This window comes from Labrus mixtus, chromosome 9 (assembly GCF_963584025.1).
Source record: "Labrus mixtus chromosome 9, fLabMix1.1, whole genome shotgun sequence".
Classification (NCBI taxonomy): domain Eukaryota; kingdom Metazoa; phylum Chordata; class Actinopteri; order Labriformes; family Labridae; genus Labrus; species Labrus mixtus.
Genome location: NC_083620.1, coordinates 10,150,094 through 10,170,502, shown reverse-complemented (window position 1 = coordinate 10,170,502; position 20,409 = coordinate 10,150,094). Strand labels below are relative to the sequence as shown.

Genomic DNA, 20,409 nt, shown 5'->3' with positions numbered 1-20,409 from the left:
ATGGGGTGTGTGATATAACCGCTAGGCCACAATACACAACAAAGGTCAGCCACCACGTGGTGCAAATGACCAGTCAGAAATTTTTGATGCAACAATACGTAGGATTTCAGTTTGGTGCTCTTTGGCGCCCACTGAAGGTCTCTGAGTGTACTGTCATAAAACACACAGTGCTGTTAGATTCAGATTATGAGAAACAATCCCCAGGTGTCACTAGAGCAGTGGTTCTCAAACTTTTTAGACTGTGTACCACCTGTGTGTGGTACCAAGTACCACCATTATGGTAGACATTAAAATACACTGTAGGCCTATTTCTACACACATTTTACGCAGGAGGCAAATATATTCATAAAAAGAATATTATTTATTATTGACTGTTGGCGGCCACACTGTAGGACTACTAAGGGCTAGTGCTAGAACTGGTACTTAAACTCCACACAACTCTGACATTTACCCAAATCAAAAAAGTGCAGCACAGGCTCCGTGCAACCAGAGCCTCTGTATTATAAGGCTCCGCGTTCAACATAGCAAAACTCCCTTTAAAAAAAATCCTTCTCGACTCCTGCGCATAGTTAAGACACAGCAAAATAGAGCAGAATCACATCAGCTTCAGAGCAAGAGAGAGAGAGAGAGAGAGGGTGAGCGACTGTCCGTACACTCTTGTAAATGCATCACACTGGAAGAATCTCTTGGCTCCGTTTTAAAAATGTTAATGTACAGCTGCTTGCCACCGATTCTGTGCTGAACTCCAATAAATAACAGAATATTTGTTAATGTAGGCCTACAGCTGCTTTCTGTTGATTCAGTACTGAACTCCTATAAATAACGGAATATCAAGTGGAACTTTTCAAAACGCGAGGCTGAACGTTTTTTATTTTTTATATGGATAGTCCTTTGCGTACCACCACAGGGAGCCCGCGTACCACCATAGTTTGAGAACCACTGCACTAGAAGATGCAAATTCACTCACACAGGTACAAGTCTGTGCATGCACCTGATTGGACCGTGCAGGTTGGGTTGGAGCAGACTCCAATGGACGGACTGACCTATCAGAGAACCTGCTGTACTTACCTGTCCCTCTGTGTTCTCTCAGGGTCGGGAGGAAGAACAAGGTTTTGGCTTCTATTCACATCAACGGCTCAGGAAACTCTCCTGAAGACTCGGCCCTGCGCTCGCCTCCACTGTCTGCACGGACAATTGGTCCTGTCCCCTCGTCCGCCCCATACATGATGACTGCACACCCCCCACTGCTGGACGGTGAGCCCACACATCAAACCTCTGCTCAGTCTGCGCCGCAGTGCTTTGTGATACCGTTAAAGTGAACAGTTTAATGTTGTCTGCAGGTGTGAGCGTGCACAGGAGCTCGCCGCAGACTCCGAGGAGAGACATCGGCATCGCCATCACACACAGGTTTGTAACCACCGTGGTCATTCAGCTGGGGTCAGAGGGTTTTAGTGACTGTTGGCTGCTGTGGTTTTTCTTCTTTGTCTGAAACGATATCGTGCTGAGCAGGTAAAGATATCAAAGCAGCTGCAGACCTGTACTGGACCAGCAGAGACCCTCTGTCCTGAGATCTAGCTTAAGGTCCTCATTGACTTGCGCACGTCCTGATGATTGTAATGCACTTCCTGTTGTTCAAAACGCTGCAGCTTGTCTTTTACCTGACTAACATTGTAAAGTGGAATCATTGAAATGGATGAAAATGGAGCACAAGAAGTTTTGTATTGCCTCACATTGTCCCCGTTTAATTCCTCATTTCTTTTAAAAACATGAAGATTGAATCTGTTTCTTAGGTTTTCTACGAAGTCGTGGCTCTCTCAGACGTGTCAGGTGTGTCGAAGGAGCATGATGTTTGGGGTCAAATGCAAACACTGCAAGTAAGACAGTTTAAATATGACAGTACAAGAACAATGTGTCCAATGATTCCAGCCTCAGATGTTCTGTTCTGTGTTTGCAGGTTAAAGTGTCACAACAAATGTACCAAAGACGCTCCCTCGTGTCGGATCTCATTCCTCACAAGTAAGAAACACGATTACAGAGTCTGTGCAGAGAACTTATATGATTCATCTCTAAATATTTAAAGGTCCAATCAGTAAGATGATAAAGTGACCTTACTATATGATCAGACATTAAGGAAACATGTTATGTTGAAGTGCTGGCTTCTCTGACAACAATGCAGCAGCCAGTATGTCCTCCTTCTAACTTTAGATTCTGGTCCTGAATGCTCTGGATTTGTTTGGACCAGAGAAGGTAGACGGTTTTAAGACACCCCCACACGGCCGTTTTGGACGCCCCTCAGTTTGCCAGATATGAGACCAGTTATCAGGTCAAACCAACAGGTGTTGCAGCGATGGAAGCGGGCAAGAGAACTGGTTCAGATAGAAGTGATTGTACCCGACCTAAAAAGCCTCTGCATGTTTCTAATAAGCTCCACGAGCAGAAACGTGCTCAAACTAGGATCAATATTGGAGATGATTTTGAAAAATGGAGAGAGGTTAGAACACAGAAAGTTTTTTTTTTTTTTTTTTCAAGATTTATTTTTGGGATTTTTGTGCCTTTTATTTGAGAGATAGGACAGTGGATAGAACTGTAAATCAGGGAGACAGAGAGTGGGGAATGACATGCAGGAAAGGAGCCACAGGTGGGATTTGAACCTGGGCCGCCCGCTTGGAAGGCTACAGCTTTCATACATGGGGCACGCACACTAACCACTGCGCCACCAGCTCCCCAAAACAAAAGTTTACAGACAGATGCAGAGCTGGCTAAACACTGAAGCTGAGGAGGGGGAGCGGGTGGAGACAGCTCTCTATGATGTTTAGAATCTGGACTGCAGTACCCATTTTAAAAACTAGGGGCCAGAGTTACATACCGCTCCCTTAATGAATGTCTTGAAAGAGGGGCAGGTTATAGATGCTTCTTCTTTCTGCTCCTTTTTCAGATTTGATGTTTGTATTAAATTGTTTTGTTTGGAACGTACAAAATAAAATCAGAGATTGGAAGCTTTGTGTTGTTTAAAGACGTGAAACATGTTGAACTATTCCTTTAATCTGTCCTGCAGTGCCGAGGATGCGGAGAGCAGAATCGGTTCCATCAGACATTAATAATCGAATTGATCACTCAGCAGTGATGCCGGTGCAGTTTGGGACTTTACCGAAAGCAATCACAAAGAGGGTACGTACAGATTTACAGATCTATATTTAATGTCAGTATCTTTATTGAACTGTTCATCTGATCTGTTCATTATACTGGGTGTGCGTGTGTGTGCGTGTGTGTGTTCGTGTTCACAGGAGCCCCCTCCCAGTTTAAACCAGTTGGACTCCAGCAGTAACCCGTCCTCAGCCACCTCCTCCACCCCCTCCTCCCCCGCACACTTCCAACAGAGTAACTCCCCCAGCGTGAGCGCCACCCCCCCTCCCCATTCGTCACCGCAGGGCTGCCGTGACGACAGCTTTCATTTCCCAGGTACATGCACCTCCATCCGTTATCTATACCGCTTTTCTGTTCAGCTGTCATTGGGCGAGAGGCGGGGTTACACCCTGGACTGAACACCAGCCAATCACAGGGCTGACATCTAGAGAGAGACAACCAGCCACACTCACATTCACACCTACAGACAATTTAGAGTCAGCAGTTAACCTAACGAGCATGTCTTTGGACTGTGGGAGGATGCTGGAGTACCCTGAGAGAACCTACACATGCACGGAGAGAACATGCAGACTCCACACAGAGAGGCTCCTGTCAGACGGGGATTCAAACCAGGAACCTCCTCGCTGTGAGGGGACAGAGCTAACCACTGCAGCACCATGCAGCCCTGTCTCACTTTCATCACATACACAGCACAGTCACAGACAATCAGCAACAAAGAACGATAATGATTGCATCATGGGAAATGTAGGATCTGGGTGTGTTCTCTAACACTGCTTCATTAGCGTTCATTAGGAGGAAACTTTCCAACCTAAGTAGGTCCCAACTCGCCATGTGAAGTCAGGCATTATAATCCTACCTCAGCGCTTTGTATTTGACATTTTTGATGAAACTTTATAAAAGATGGTGCTCGCCTGTTTCTGCACTCAGCACTCTCACAGACATTCTGTTTTTTTTTTTATATAATTATTTTTTGGCTTTTTGTTTCTTTATTGGAGAGATAGGACAGTGGACAGAGTCAGAAATCAGGGAGAGAGAGAGAGAGTGGGGAATGACATGCGGAAAAGGAGCCACAGGTCGGACCCGAACCTGGGCCGCCCACCTGGAGGACTACAGCCTCCATACAAGGGGCGTGCGCACCAACCACTGTGCCACCAGCACCTTGACTTTCTGAGCTTTACCCACAAACGTTTGACTTCATAATCTCAGAGAATAATATATATCTCCATTTTCTTCTTAAGATTTCAATCTCACAAGTTCTTAGTTATCATGGAACAAAGGCCCCCTTCCATTTTCTACGTAACATCCTGAATATGCAGATATGTGAAGTATTCATGTTGAACGTCTCCTGCAGTATTCTGAAGTTTGATTTCCCCACAGATGTTCCTGCTTCTTTACATCCAGCTGTTCCACACGTCGGCAGTTGCTACGAGCCGGGGTAAGAGACTGAAACACACTGAATACACAAACTAAGGGAGTCAGGAGCTCGACCTGTAGGAGCTCGGGTTGGGAACCAGAGGGTCGCCGGTCAGAGTCCGGTACGACCCGGTCAGGACATCTCTCCATCAGTGCATGTCCAATGATCCTGTGTGTGCAGCATGTCTCAAAACTTGAATTTCCTCTGGAGGAATAATAAAGTACATCTTCTTTTGAAATATGTTAATGGAGTTGGTTAAGAAACAGTTACATAGTCTGTCCAACAGAGGGCGCCAGACATACTTTAGTTTAGTTTCATTTCAGCCAATAACATCTTCGTATGTTTGTTATCCCGTCAGATTACAGACACAAATTGAAAAAGATATCTGAAACATGATTTCACTTTACATGCAGGACAGTAGATGATGTAGTTACTCGTGAAGGAGGCAAAGAGACGTTGTGATTAATAACACAAATTGCTTTTTTTTGTTTTTCCTGTCAGAGGGTCACAGGAGGTCATCACCGAGAGTCAGCTCACCACAGCAGATAGAGGAGGGGTGAGAGACACACACACACACACACACCGATGCAGAAGTGTAAAATCCTGCAGTTCCTCAAGTGGCTGCAGAAGCACAGGAAGTCACATAAAAACCCATTCAGAAAATCCTATTTTTACAGCAGAGATTAACATGTTTATAACGTGGTTCAAAAAACCCAATAGGTGTGATTAGCTCATGTCTCGATCGGTACACACTGTACGGGGGGTGACTGTTTTGATGATGCTGTGATCGTAGCTGCTGTGAAGAAGAACATATTCTGTAAAGAATGAATTAAATATCCTTTTCTGTTCGGCCCTCTGAGCCCACGCAGTGACATAACACTGTTCAATGTTTCTTACTTTGTCACGTCACTTTCATAAAATCTTTTCAACTGACATTAAATCCACAATTAAATTAAACGTCTGCTGTGTTTTTTCTTTACAGGAGAACGCTGAGGAGGAGGACTCAGCCAATAAGAACAGCAGAACAAAGAGCGTCTCTCCTGAGGAGGGGGACGAGGACGGGCTAGAGGATCTGCCTCCTTCATCGATATGTCGCCGTGGGGCCGTCGGCCGCTGTAGGGGTCCGATCTCCCGCAAGGCGAGTCAGACCAGCGTGTACCTGCAGGAGTGGGACATCCCGTACGAGCAGCTGCAGCTGGGGGAGCTCATCGGACAGGTGAGCACAAACCAGTCCCTGAATCTGGGTTAGAAAAACATGATAACCTGAACATCCAGCGTATTCATGTGACCGTGTGGTTGTGCAGGGTCGCTGGGGGAAGGTACACAAAGGACGCTGGCACGGCGAGGTGGCGATCCGCCTGCTGGAGATCGATGGGAACAACCAGGATCACCTGAAAGTTTTCAAGAAGGAGGTGATGAACTACAGGCAGACCAGACACGAGAACGTGGTGCTGTTCATGGGTGCCTGCATGGCCCCGCCTCATCTCGCCATCATCACAAGGTGCAGTCACAGGAAATGCACGTTTCAGACACAAATCCTAAAAGAATTCACTGAATGTTTCCTCTTTATTCACATGATGCTCGTCTGTCTGAAGCTTCTGTAAAGGTCTGACGCTGTACACTGTCGTAAGAGAGAGAGGTCACATGCTGGACATCAACAAAATCCGACAGATCGCACAAGACATCGTAAAGGTAAGAAACGTATTTTAACTAAATACGTACAAGACATCGTAAAGGGTTAGAAACTTATTTTAACTAAATACGTACAAGACATCGTAAAGGTTAGAAACTTATTTTAACTAAATACGTACAAGACATCGTAAAGATTAGAAACTTATTTTAACTAAATACGTACAAGACATCGTAAAGGTAAGAAACTTATTTTAACTAAATACGTACAAGACATCGTAAAGGGTAAGAAACTTATTTTAACTAAATACGTACAAGACATCGTAAAGGTTAGAAACTTATTTTAACTAAATACGTACAAGACATCGTAAAGATTAGAAACTTATTTTAATTAAATACGTACAAGACATCGTAAAGGTAAGAAACTTATTTTAACTAAATACGTACAAGACATCGTAAAGGTTAGAAACTTATTTTAACTAAATACGTACAAGACATCGTAAAGATTAGAAACTTATTTTAATTAAATACGTACAAGACATCGTAAAGGTAAGAAACTTATTTTAACTAAATACGTACAAGACATCGTATAGGTAAGAAACTTATTTTAACCAAATACGTACAAGACATCGTAAAGGTAAGAAACTTATTTTAACTAAATACGTACAAGACATCATAAATCAATCCATAAACAAAGACTCGTTTCTTACAGGGGATGGGATACCTGCACGCCAAAGACATCGTTCACAAAGACCTGAAGTCCAAGAACATTTTCTACGACACCAACAAGGTGGTGATCACGGACTTTGGCCTGTTCGGGATGTCGGGAGTGGTTCAGGAGGGCCGGTAGGAGGGACTTTATGAAATATACTGTGTCTGTATCTCTGCTCAGATTGGACCGCTGTCTTCATGAACGTGTGTGTATGTGTTTTTAGGAGGAAGAACGTCGTGCGGATACCTCGCGGCTGGATCTCGTACCTCGCTCCAGAGGTCGTTCAAAACATGCGTCCAGAGGAGGGCGAGGATCAGCTGCCGTTCTCCAAAGCTGCAGACATTTATGCCTTTGGGTATTTCATTTTTATCTATATATCTTTTAATTATATTGTCATCTAAATCTTTATTTAAAGGAGCAATGTGTATCTGTTACACCTAGTGTTTCAAATGGGTACTACATGGCTCATGTTTTACTTTAATCAGTTATAAACTTTTCACAACAAGCTTTTATCATCCCATGTTTCAAACCTTCTTATTCCTCCTCCTCCTCCTCCACCTCCTCCTCTTTATCTCCTCCTCCTCTCCTCTTCCTCATCCTCTTCCTCCTCCTCCTCCTCCTCCTCATCGTCGTCGTCCTCCTCCTCCTCCTTCTGAAAGTTTTCAGTGACTGTAGCTCACACCGACAGATTGAAACCTTTTTACTTTAGACTCTCTAAAGAGGAATCTCTTTTTTTGACCTGAGGTGTGAAGGGTCTTGTTAACAAAGACGTGTGTGTGTGTGTGTGTGTGTGTGTGTGTGTGTGTGTGTGTGTGTGTGTGTGTGTGTGTGTGTGTGTGTGTGTGTGTGTGTGTGTGTGTGTGTGTGTGTGTGTCTCTTCACTCTAATTCTTCTTTTCTTGTGTTTTTTTAGTACGATCTGGTATGAGCTGCAGGTAGGGGACTGGCCAATCACTGACCTGCCTGTGGAGGCTAAAATCTGGTTGGCGGGCAGCGGGGAAGGCATTAAGAAGGTTCTAGCAGACGCCAATCTGGGGAAAGAGGTCACGGTGAGTTGGCTGGATGTCAGTTTGACTCTTGAAAAGCCAATCAGGTCGGAGGACACTGACTCATTTTGACCCTGGCTTTTTTAGGTAAAGTTGGACATTTTAACATGGGGCTCTATGGGGACTGACTCGCTGCAGGAGACAGACTCTAGTGGACACTGGAGGAAATGCAGCAAACTTAAACGCCAGTTAGTTTTTAAAAAATAAATCTGTGTATCATCTGCATAACATCAAACAGCAAAGTTGTTCTGCAGAATTGTTGCAGGTGGGAGAGTGTACAGGCACCTTTTAGACCAGGATAGAGAATCAACTACCTCATTTTAAAATCTTGAGTTATTCAAAGCACCCGTCTAACTTTTGAATCCTCCTCTTCGGCCCTACAGGACATCCTCTCGGCCTGCTGGTCCTCCGAGGCCGACGGCAGGCCGACGTTCACTCTGCTGGCCGACATGCTGGAGAAACTCCCCAAACTGAACCGCAGGCTGTCTCACCCCGGACACTTCTGGAAGACTACAGAGTATGTATCATAGGATGAGGAGAAGATTTATTCATCCTCAACGTTCATCCAGCAGGAAGCCGCCTGCAGCAGCGTTCTTACAAACACTGAAAAAGGGAGTCAGAAAAAAGGAACCTGCAAACATCAACGTCACGGAAGTGTTGTAAATAAGATGTGTAAAGAAATGTGAATATTCAGACTTTGTCCTGCTGACTATCTACTTTGATAATGACCTTCTTAAATGTGACCTCTAGATTATATTTTAGGAAAGATCTAGTAAAGATGTTTTCACACATGCACTCGTGAAAAGCTCACCCTGACGAGGGCTTCGGACTAGTGCTTTGTTTTTAGCCATTCCTTCTGCTCCTTTATCTTATTCCCTCAGACCTCTTCATCCTGTTTCTCACCCTCCTCTTCTCTCTTTCTCCTCTCTCTGGTTTCTTCTTCTCCTTGGGCTGCCGACTGCTCCTGCCTGGTCCTGATGGTCTGAACATTCTGCTTCCTCTATCTCCTCCGTTTTGCTCGTCTCTTTCTGCTCGTCTTCACACACTGCCGGTGTCTGTCTCCTCGTCCTGATGAAGGCTGTGGGATCATCATCATCATCACTGTCTGAGAGACCACCAGGGCCTTCATGCACACTGTCCTTACATGTACAAATACTGCAGCTGAGAGCCGCACGGCGTCTTCATACTTCATTATTAAACTGGAGCAGCTTCTTAGTACCTGATGTGATCTGGTTCTGCTTTCCCCAGCGGCTCCAGGTTCAGTGTAGACCTGAGTACCAGGTAGAAACCAGACCTCTCTCATTTAGTCTAACTTCAAGTATTCACAACACTTCCATCAATCAGACATTAATAAACGATCAAAGAGTTTAGGAGAACAAAGGGCTGGAGTGTTTGATCACAGGTACGTGTGCGTGTGTGTCTGTGTGTGTGTGTGTGTGTGTGTGTGTGTGTGTGTGTGTGTGTGTGTGTGTGTGAGAGTGTGTGTGTCTGTGTGTGTGTGAGTGTGTGTGTTTGGGTACATCTACACACTGAATGTAAAGGGCTGCAGAGCTGCACATTGTATTTAAATTTCTCTGTTTCAGGTTTCTCTCCTTGGTAAAGGGTACTTCATGTTTCTGAAACTCTGTGCAGACTCGTTGGTGGACTGATTATGGGGGGAGGTGTGTGTTATTTTGTTGAGTATTTTTGTACATAGCGTGTGGATACTTTTTAAGATTCTGGTCTGAACAGCTGGAGATAATAAAGTTTATCTTCTGAATCTCTGTCTTTCTGTCAGATTGATCATAAATCATTCCAGCATCTTCAAACCTTCGTCGTCCTCTTCTCCGGGGTCAAAGGTCTTTTTCTGCTCACACTCAGCAGCTAGTAGAAAGGTTCAAACCTCAGCTGGACTCTTTAAACCATTAAAGTCATTAATTAACCCTTAACAACCAAAACGTCACACCGCACGCTGCTCTCCACATTGACCTCTTCTGTGTCCTTAACCAAACAAGATGGCGGCAGAAGAGAACGCTGTACTGAGGCCTTCAGAAGAGTAGAAACAGTTCAAACTGAATGTCTCTGTTTATCACGTTATCTTCTATTCATCGTCTTCATCCCTCTGATTGACATTTTACTCTTTTAACTTGAAGAAGACGAGAGCGGTGTGAAAGTGTTTCCTGTTCCTGTCTGCTGTTGAACCAGTGAGAGGACATATGAAAGAGGAACAAAGGGGAGGCGGCGTGCAGCAGAAGGGAGGGTCAGCACGTCGACTCTACTCGTCGTTTCCTCTGACGTCTGAGTTTGAAGTCAAGTCAAATTTTATTAATAGAGCGCATTAAAAAACACTTTATAATAAAACAGCCGACAATAAGAAGAGAATAAAAACCATGATAAAGCGTCGGGCTCAACTCGTGTTAAAGGCCAACGCGAAGAGGCGGGTTCTAAAGTTTCAGTGGATGTGGCGGTTCTGATGTTCACAGGTAAACCGTTCCACGAGTTAGGAGCAGCCACCTCTGTCACCGCGGGTTTTTAGCCACCATCGTGGAACATCAAGCTGCTGCGACAGCTCGGATAAGTAGGAGCATGTAAAGTCTTAAAAATAAGTCATAAAATCTTGAACAGGATCCTGAAGGGGGCAGGAGCACAGGTGAGGGTTGGAGCGAAGATCGAGCGGTAAATCGAGAGCTTTGTCTTCAGGCTCAGCTCGCTCTTCACCTTGATGGTTTGGTACAACGCCCGCATTACTGCAGACACTGAACCAACCCGCCTGTCAGTCTCACGGTCCATCCCTCCCCCCCCGCCCACAAACCGGAGGGAGCAATCCACTGTTTTATTGTTGTATCGTAACATTGTATTTTCATTAGTATAAAATATTTCAGGTAGATGCAGCAGTGTCCTTTGTTTACATCACTGAGACTACAGGGAGACACTGAGGACGACTATCTACGATGAGCCTGACGGGACAAAACAACATGAGAATAATGAATGCATTAATTACAGACCTTAATTAATCATGATTAACTTACTAACTCTGATGTAATGTATTTAAAGTATATAAATATAGAAGTTGAATAAAAAGTGTGTTACAGAAGTGATTCCCAAACTGAGGTCTGTGGACCCCTGGTGGTACACTCGCTTGAAATGATGGTTAAAAAAAAAAAGTCACATCCCATGTTTCAACCCTCTTATTCCTCTTCCTCCTCCTCTCAAGTCACAACTTTAATTAAAGACAAGTAAACGCTGTTTTTAAATTATTATAACATTGCTGTGATGTAACACTATGCGATGTGTTGTTGACAAGAAGGCTTACTGCCAATTTCCACACGGTCAGTACGTGCCACGCTCCATCAGCGCTGTGGTTGTGATATCCATTTTAAAGCTTAAAGCATTGTCTGTGTTACGTTTGCATCTTTCAGCATGTCCCTGTACTTTAAAGTTAGTTATCCATTAAAGATGCCTCTGTTATCATCCAACATTTGAATACATCAGATCCACTCTAACAAAGCATCTTTGCAGAGTGATCAGGCCACAGACCGGTTTCTGTTTGAGTCCAAAGTCCATGCAGAAGTAAATAATCTGTCCAACGTCCTCAACACCCAACCAGCGAGCAGTCCAGGTTTGGTTCTCGCTGACTCAGCTAGCTGCTAGTTGTTGCTAACATGTAAATAATGTGACTGGTTGTAGAAAGTGGAGCGCAGACTTGTTGGACGGTCTGTTTAGTCCTATAAAGCTCAAAGAGAGACAGATTGGGCTCCAAAAGCACAAACACGGCCCAGGGGTTAAAGGTCAGGGACTGAATTAAGTGAAACCTAGCAGACATCTAGCAGCTCCCACCTGTCACTCAAAGAGGCCACGCCCCCTAATTCTAAATCACTTTAAGCCTTGATATAATGTCAACAGGTGAGTTTTATAAACATTCAGCATGTATAGTTGAAGAGAGAAATGAGCTCTAGAGACCCAAACTGTTTTTGTACCAGACTGTAAACCTGTTTATTTTAACATGGGGCTCTATGGGGACTGACTCACTGCAGGAGACAGACTCTAGTGGACACTGGAGGAACTGCAGCTGTAAAGTTGGACAAATTTAAAATGGGGATCAATGTTGGTCAGTGTATCTCTTGGTCATTCGAGTCTTCCTTTCAGATACAGGTATTATAAAACAAAAAACGAGGGGTTATTTCATTTTCGTTTTAAAATACAGAAATTAAAATTAAAATACAAGGTGTTTTTTTTTTTCAATTTTACCTTTCAATTTTAATTTTTGTATTTAAAAACGAAAATCAAATAACCCCTCGTTTTTTGTTTTTTAATACCCGTTTCTGAAAGGAAAATCGAATGACCAAAAGATACACTGACCAATGTTAAACAAGATTTGATTGTTTTACTTTTTGTAAAGTGGGCTCTGTACTGTTCCTAAAAAAATTAATATATTTCTAGCAGGTGAACTCTGGCTGCAGGCTACTTGAATGAGCTTCCGATGAGTCACCTGTGAACCTCAGTGGAGATAGAGACATCTGGCTCTTGGTAATTAAAAGATAAGTTAATAAATAAAACAGCAGCGTCTCTAATATGTGTTTCATTAACTTAATCTGAATTTGACAAGGCAGATCTTAGTTATATTTTTAAATGATTATGGATCCTCAAACTTTTCAGATTTTTTCAGGGTTCGTTGAACATGTTTTCGCTGTGGTCTCAAACTGTTGGACTTCACTACATGCACAGAAGCAGGAAAATAAAGTGAAAATGGACTACTAACAGGATATAGCTGTGTCTGTAGGTTGTATGTTTAAACAGGGTGTGTTTTAATGGACGTCCTGACACATACCGTCTGATATCGTGTCTCTCATTGTATGAGCTGCACACTACTGATAGGGACTGGATGCTTTTAAACACCGCCTACTCTACTGTAGAGGAATCGAAACCTATTTATGCAATAAAAACGGACTTCTTCATCTCCATTTTTCACCCTGATCATACTGACCTGCGGACCAGCACGGAATGCACATTTGATTCCTGTACAATGGCTTTTAACCAGCAGACACCTTTTTACAACCCAGTAAGTGATTCAAGGTCTTTATTTTTAATCCTGGAAACGATGTTACACAGAAGGTGGGGCTCTTCAAACACCGTACTGTTACTTCGAGCCTGTTTAAATCCGATCTCTTCTTCGGATTCGGTCTGAAAATCTGCTAATTTAAGAGTGAAATGCAGATTATGAAAATAAATCGCTGTAAAAAATATTTCTAATGAAATGTTTTGTGCGTCACTTTTAACACTGAAGATTTCACATTTCTGAACTCTTTCTACCCAACAGGACGTTTTTACGCGTCTGCAGCAGAGTCATGATTTTCTGTTTGGGTTTAAGATCAACGAGAAAACAGATCTCTATTTCAGAACTTCGTTATTTCCTGGATCTGACACTCTGAGCTCAAGACATGAACTCGTTTCCTGAGAATTTACAGCGGGGGGGGGGGGGGGGGGGGGGGGGGGGTTAATCTGGAGGGTCCCTCCTAAGTTTTTATTTAACATTTAACCAGAGGTGTAAAGTAACGAATTACATTTACTCGCGTTACTGTAATTGAGTAGTTTTTTGCTGTACTTACTACTTTTTAAGTCGTTTTTAAAATCTGTACATTTACTTTTACTTAAGTAGGTTTTCTGTATTTTTATTTTCTGTAGTATTAATTCGCTACATTTTAAATCACATCCATTACTGAGTAAAAAAATAGGCCTGCTATGAATGATTTTCCTTCATTGCACCGGAGCGACGACAGACAGAGATAGAGACAGAGAGACAGAGAGAGATAGAGACAGAGATAGAGACAGAGAGACAGAGAGAGAGAGAGACAGAGAAAGAGAGACAGAGACCCTTTTCTTGGCTCGGTGCCACTTCAGTATTGTGCAGCACGGATAAGTTCCTCCTTTACTGTGGGTCTACCTGCTGAAGGTGTTTATAAACTGATGTCTTATTTTCTTAAGTCCACATGATTAAAATAAGTTGTCTGTGGTTCTTACTCTTGGACATAGAAGTGGCTGAGGATACTTTTTCTCACTGCAGCGTTCGCGACTACAATCGCCGCAGCTCCGAGCGATAAACACATTTAGTTCCGGAAAGTTTTTCACAATAAAAGTCCGTAATTGTGCTTTTATTTTGAAGCAGACGTATGAGGAAGTTGGGTGTTACAAGCTGCTGCAACTTAACACATCTCAGATGTGTGAAAATAAATACTTAGAAGCTTCAGTAGCTAATATGTAAACAAACAGAGACTAAAACATCTAATATTTAATCTCATAAAGGCTCATTTTAAAACAATAAATGGATTATCTTTCATCTCAGATTTAGTTGCAGCTAAGTCAGCCTTTGAGGCTGTCTTTGAGACTAACCAGCCTCAGAATAATAAAACTAAAAACACTAAAATACTCTTTACACTGTTTATGATTGAGACAAAGATCCTTTTAGTATTTTCGTAAATAGTTTAAAGGCTTTATATGTGATGTTTCGCACTTAAATGTAATAGAAATCAAGTATATCCTCTGAAAATAACTCGTTTGGTTTCATGCTGGTGCTCAAGGGCGACATCTGCTGGATCAAAAAATCACATATAAAGCCTTTAAACATTTCCCTTCATAAAACAGCTGATTACTTGAACATATAATCCTTGATTATTTATTCATCATTATGTATATTTTGTTTTTGTCAATGGGGTAGAAAAGAAAATGTTTATCTGAAAAGATAAATCTTTGTAAAGATTGGCCTTTAATTAAAAAAACTTTGACATTAATATCTTCTCGTCCTTTTTTCACGACACACGAGAGACTGGTTGTTAAAAAAAGTTTTTTAACATTTTAAACAAGTTACTTTTTACTTTTACTTGAGTACATTGTTAAACTGGTACTTTTACTTGTACTTAAGTCAAATTTTATCAAAGTAACAGTACTTTTACTTGAGTAGAATATATTAGTACTCTTTACACCTCTGCATTTAACCATATAAAACTGTGTTCATTTATTTATTGGTTTATTCATCGTGTTTTCCTTTAGTTATGTTAAAGACTTAAATCAGAGATAATTTAACCCCTTGTGTTGTAGTAATGGTTCAGGATAAAACTGAAGAGCTGATCAGAACATTGAATTCAACTCATGTTAACTTTATTTTGTAGTTTGTCTTTAGTTCAACTTCCTTCCTTTAATCACGATTAATCCTTAGATTTTAACTTTAATAGTTAGTCACATTTTAAATCCAAGTTTTTTTCAATTTCACATTTCAAAATAAAAGTTGCTAGGCTTAGTTGCATTACTTTGAATGTTTTTACTGTACATAAAGAGTACTTTACTTGCTGTTTATTTTTATATACATTCAGGCCCTTGTGGTAGATCAGAGAGAGAGAGAGAGAGAGAGAGAGAGAGCTGTCTCAATTGCAGAAGTGTGTCAGCAACATTTCAGTTTCGAATCATTGCAGATTAATAGCTCTCTGTCACTCTCTCTCTCTTTCTCTTTCTCTCTGTAATTATTTAGAAAATGAACGATAAGCAGGCAGCGAATATCCGGACATCCATGTTTGTAGTCTTGGTAGGAAACGGTGTCATTAGAGTTTTATTCTTTGTTTATTTTATGAATTATTTATTCATCATCTATTGTGACGACCCTGATGTACATATTTAGATATATTTAAGGTTCAGGTGTATTTAAGTACAGTAGGAATTTTATTGATCAGATCAAGTCCTCTAGGTCACTGTTCCCAAACTCGTCCACGCCAAGGACCCCCTGATGACCTCCCAGGGGTTCTCGACCCCCACTTTGGGAACCACAAAGTTTCCAAGTTGAACCTTCGAGTTTAAATACAGAAAGAGACGCAGTAAAAAAAAAAAAAAAACATTAGAGATAAAAGCAGCTGCTGATGTGAAGTCTCATCATCTTTGTAGAGAATCCCGTTCACTGGGTCGATCCACGGTGGGCTGCAGGAGGGGAAATCCATCAATGTCTCTGGACGAGTCCTACCTGGAGCCGACAGGTGAGACTGAGAACTGGCTGAGGGCTGAGCAGTGAGAGGAAGGAGGAGAATCTATTCATGCTTACGTATACATGCTAACGTATGTTTGAATTTCCCTCGGGAACAATAAAGTGTCTGTCTGTCTGTCTGTCTGTCTGTCTGTATTCATGCTAAAGTATGTATACATGCTGTCGTATGTATTCATGCTAACGTATGTATCATGCTAACGTATGTGTGCATGCTAAAGTATGTATACATGCTGATGTATCTATTCATGCTAACGTATGTATTCATGCTGACACATTTTGGGAGGGCAGGACTTTTTCTATGATGCCAATTTTGAGTTACGGGGAAGTCCTCCTAAACCTTCTGCAAGTTTGAACAATGGACGTTTTTAGTGACAAATGTCTTTGTCTGAGGGCAAAAAACACTGAACACATTTATACTTCACAGTGTCCTAAACCAAGTCATAACGATTGGCGCCATGTGTTTCCTCCAGGTTCCATGTGAACTTGCAGTGTGGATCCAGGGCCAATGCAGACATCGCCCTACACTTTAACCCTCGTTATGAGTGTTTTGCTACTTATGTGGTCACAAATTCCTCCCAGAACGGAAGCTGGGGCACCGAAGAGAGGAAGCACAACTCCCCGATCCCCGCTGGATCGTCCTTCACCCTGCTCATCACCGTCTGCCGTGATGCCTTCCAGGTCTGTATGGAAATTTGGTTTCTTTGTTTTATTACCTGCATATATTGTATTTTTTCACAAAAATACATGCAAAGAAAACTTCACTTTAAAACTGGAGTCAGTAGAAATGTCAACATTCAAACATGGCCCTCCTCCTGGGCTCATTGCCCCCAGAAGATTTGAATCATGTCCAATTGTATCCACTCCTAAACTCATCTGCTAGGCTGTCATTGGCTGGAGGAAACACACCAGCTCCGCCCAGAAACGTCCCGAGTCAACCATAACAAACCAGAACAGTAAAATCCAGTCAGAGGACAGAATCTCTGCAGACACAGTCACCACCACACATGTACAGAGGCCCAGAAGGGACGATGGAGCAGCTTTACTTTAGGAGAAGTCTGTATTTTATTTTGAAGAAACAAGCTGCTGACTCTGTCATTAAGCAAACAAAATGTCTCTGAAGTACGTCGGCACTCTTCTTCACCCTGACTGTTACAGTGAGCCACATTTTCTGACAATCAGAGAAGCCCAGTAGCTCTTTATTAAGTCAGTATTTGTTCTTCAATCCAATTGGCTGCTGGATTTTTTTGTTTCAAGGAAAGCGGAGAAGCAGTACCAGAATGATGTCTGGATGGACTGGATAACTGGTTACCTTTATAATACTCAGACACTAACAAACGTCCATGTTTCTTTTCTCAGGTTAACATTAACGGTAGTCACTTCATGGAATACAGACATCGCGTCCCATTCCAGCACGTGGACACCATCGCAGTAGCCGGTAATGTCGAGATCTCCTCCATCGCCTTCCAGAGTCAAGTGGTGAGAAAACTGCCAAAGAACAAAGAAACTCACGACAGTAAATCTTCCAGGTCTTTGCTCACAATTTAACTTGTGTTCAGTTCCCAGGACAGCCGGTGTTTCCTGCTCAGGGGGCGTTTCCTACTCAAGGAGCCTTCCCATCTTGTCCTGCATTTCCACCCCAGACCGGGTTCCCCTCCCAGCCAAGTTTCCCTGGGTTCCCCTCCCAGCCAAGTTTCCCTGGGTTCCCCTCCCAGCCCGGGTTCCCCTCCCAGCCCGGGTTCCCCTCCCAGCCTGGTTTTCCTCCTGCAATGCTGGTGAGTATTTTGCAGGGCGGAGTTACACTTCTTCACACTCACTGTGGGTGGACCAAATACTTAGTTAGAGGTTCATGTTCTGCCATCCCCCAGTAAAGGGGAGTTTTACTGATTTGTTCACATAAGAGCTCGCCCCGACATCAAGGGGTCTTCACGCTTTATTTCTGGAATCAAGCTGAGTGAGCTCTGAGTTTACATCTTAGAGTAACAGCATCCAGACGCACATCCTGTTTACTGTGTTCAGTTGTAATATCTCGACTGGGACCTCTCCATACAGACAAATAATTCAGAGTATTGTCTGCGTAAAACATTATATTCTTGCATGGTATGACCTAAAGGCAGCACGTTCAGGTGAAATAACAGAGGCCCAAGAATAAAACCCTGGGGGACTCCACATGTCATGATGATCCTTGTACCCATTTTAGAATGAAAGAAACAAACCACACTTCTTTGTGTAGGTCTGTAAATAAACCCTCCCTCAACAGGAAGTAACCCTTCATCAAGCCCCGCCCCCTTGGTTAATACTGCTAGGTTAGACAAAATCTCGTCTCTGGGCTCCTTCCCTTGTGAAATAGTTTAAAATACCTCGAGTTTTGACAACGTTTATTTCTCTTTAATTTATCTGATTATTTTCTAAAGGTGTCCTCAGTGACAGAATAAGAACAGAGATATAGTTGGTGTATCAGGAGAGCTGTACATCTCTATAAACTTAACGTTAAAATCATTTGAACATGATCCACTACTGATGCTAGTGATGTCTGCTAATGTTAGCTGTCCTCCCTCGTCTGCTCGCCGTCTCGCCTCTACTGACTGACCTCTGGACTCCATCAGTGACCTGGAGTCAGGGGTCTGAAACATCCTCTAAATGTCGCCAACATGTTCTTCAGTACTCAGCTGAGAGTTATGAGCACGGTCAGACAATCACAGCGACATCACTGAGAGCTAAATGCTACAGATCCATGAAGGGATTGAAAATGTGGATATTTTGAGTCACTCCTGCAGAGACCCAGAGCACCTTTAACCATGTTTAGTCACTGAGTTAAGGTCACAGCGCCGCACTGAAAAGACTAGGAGAGAGTTTGTCTTACCGGAAGTAGCCACACAACGGTTGCTATGAGACGGGGCTCTGTAATTGGTCCACTGACCCAACAACGAATGGTTAACTGATTATATTTTTGAATAAACCTGACTGGATGACGCGCGTGTTAACGTGCATGTGTCTATGTGCAGTCTGTTCCTTACAGAAACACCATAAGTGGTGGACTCAAACCGGGCAGGACCATCACCATCCAGGGGAACGTTCAGCCCAGCGCCACAAGGTCAGACTTCAATATTGTCTGGGTCTGGATATAAATGTGAAGATAAAATGACCATGCATGCTGATTGTAATAAATCTTTATGAAAGTTACTGTTGTTGGAAAAAGCACCTCTGAAAAAATCAAAGACAGGTCAAACTCTAAAACGTTCCTCTGTGGGTGTAACAGATTGCTGTTTGTAATCGGCAGGTCTGCTTTTCTTCATATTTTTCTGTTTGTGGATTATCTTCAGTTTGTAAAGAAGAGCGGTCTTTTAAGTGTGACCTGGTGAAACAGCTGAAGGTCTTCTAAGACTTGAGTTCACGCAGACTCAGTTCATCCGTCCCTGAGTCGTATTCAATGACCTTTACGTTTTAAAAAGTGTTTCCCTTTTGAAAGACTTTCTTTTTCTCCTGTCTTAACGTCTCTCAGGTTCACCGTGAATCTCAGCCATCCCTCTGGCGTCGCCCTGCACTATAATCCTCGATTTACCGAGAACGCTGTGGTCAGAAACCACAAGCAGGGCAGTCAGTGGGGCTCCGAGGAGCGAGGAGGAGGGATGCCCTTCCACCGGGGACAACCCTTCACGGTAACACTGCCCTAACTCCATTTGTGTGTTCGGTAACGGGGGGAGAGGAGGAGGGTCTGAGTGTATCAGGGGGAGAAGCTGAAACAAAGCACATAAACAATTAAAGTTAAATAGTAGATATGTGATATGTGTGGAGGGTTTGTCAGTTTCACTTCACAGATCTGTGTTTTTAAGAACAACCTTTTATTCCTCTTTCAGCTGACCATCTGCTGTGAGAGTCACTCCTTCAGGATTGTAGTCAACGGGATGCAGGCTCACAACTTCAAACACCGTTTCACACACGTCCAACACATCACCGGCCTGGAGGTCGACGGGGACGTCACCCTGACCTCTGTGGTGGTTTAGAGATCCAGGAGTGCTCCTGGTGCTCACATCAGACCCATGATACTTCATTGATCAACGCTCTTGTGCTCTCTGCTCACTGTTTTTATCTGCTGGATTTTATATAACCGTGCATGTGCTGCTTGTTCTTAAAAGAGGAGTGTTTGAGCGTCAGGAGAGTTCAGACGTCTGAATGATAATGAAAACCTGTGTGCATTGATAACCTCTGGATTCAGATTGCTGGACGACTCCTGACGTCACAGAACATCTGACTACAGCTAAAGTCCAGATGTTCGATGAGTCCTCTGTGTGTAAGCTCTGCTTTGTTCAACATGAAACAGAAATCATGACAACATGTAGTGTTGATGTCAAACCTTCCAGTGACCGGGACAACGATGTCTCAGCTAGATGACCTTCAAATAAAACGTGAATGAATAAAGTTATATAAACAGATAAAGTCATCCTCTTCTCTATGAACCAGATCCC

At 42.9% G+C, this 20,409-nt stretch overlaps 2 protein-coding genes across 5 annotated transcripts in view; both read left to right on the top strand.

Annotated features, from left to right (window-relative positions):
- The window catches only part of LOC132980189 (kinase suppressor of Ras 1-like), a 26,444-nt gene extending 16,741 nt beyond the window's left edge, over positions 1–9,703 (top strand). For all 4 annotated transcript variants that reach the window (XM_061046169.1, XM_061046168.1, XM_061046167.1 and 1 more), the window contains exons 4-19: positions 1,091–1,254; positions 1,341–1,407; positions 1,791–1,874; positions 1,955–2,016; positions 3,056–3,168; positions 3,285–3,459; positions 4,522–4,579; positions 5,060–5,114; positions 5,541–5,774; positions 5,863–6,059; positions 6,154–6,250; positions 6,900–7,033; positions 7,123–7,254; positions 7,812–7,947; positions 8,328–8,461; positions 9,022–9,703. In XM_061046169.1, the coding sequence (XP_060902152.1) occupies positions 1,091–1,254; positions 1,341–1,407; positions 1,791–1,874; positions 1,955–2,016; positions 3,056–3,168; positions 3,285–3,459; positions 4,522–4,579; positions 5,060–5,114; positions 5,541–5,774; positions 5,863–6,059; positions 6,154–6,250; positions 6,900–7,033; positions 7,123–7,254; positions 7,812–7,947; positions 8,328–8,461; positions 9,022–9,109 (1,930 nt within the window). In that variant the 3' untranslated portion in view covers positions 9,110–9,703. The remainder of the gene's footprint in view (positions 1–1,090; positions 1,255–1,340; positions 1,408–1,790; positions 1,875–1,954; positions 2,017–3,055; positions 3,169–3,284; positions 3,460–4,521; positions 4,580–5,059; positions 5,115–5,540; positions 5,775–5,862; positions 6,060–6,153; positions 6,251–6,899; positions 7,034–7,122; positions 7,255–7,811; positions 7,948–8,327; positions 8,462–9,021) is intronic.
- A 3,118-nt stretch (positions 9,704–12,821) lies between these two features.
- Positions 12,822–20,276, top strand: LOC132980188 (galectin-9-like). The gene is made up of 8 exons (XM_061046164.1): positions 12,822–12,982; positions 15,850–15,938; positions 16,417–16,624; positions 17,303–17,422; positions 17,503–17,718; positions 18,949–19,037; positions 19,446–19,602; positions 19,801–20,276. Exons 1-8 carry the CDS (start codon positions 12,947–12,949, stop codon positions 19,945–19,947), a joined length of 1,062 nt encoding a protein of 353 aa, XP_060902147.1. The 5' UTR covers positions 12,822–12,946; the 3' UTR covers positions 19,948–20,276.
- Positions 20,277–20,409: the final 133 nt, after the last annotated feature.

What these genes read in the sequence shown, in the direction of transcription:
- LOC132980188 (XM_061046164.1), top strand. Translation starts at nt 12,947, where the DNA reads ATGGCTTTTAACCAGCAGACACCTTTTTACAACCCA. An exon ending in TCTGCCGTGATGCCTTCCAG is followed by an intron (nt 16,625 to 17,302) that starts GTCTGTATGGAA and finishes TTCTTTTCTCAG; the next exon opens with GTTAACATTAACGGTAGTCA. An exon ending in GTTCAGCCCAGCGCCACAAG is followed by an intron (nt 19,038 to 19,445) that starts GTCAGACTTCAA and finishes AACGTCTCTCAG; the next exon opens with GTTCACCGTGAATCTCAGCC.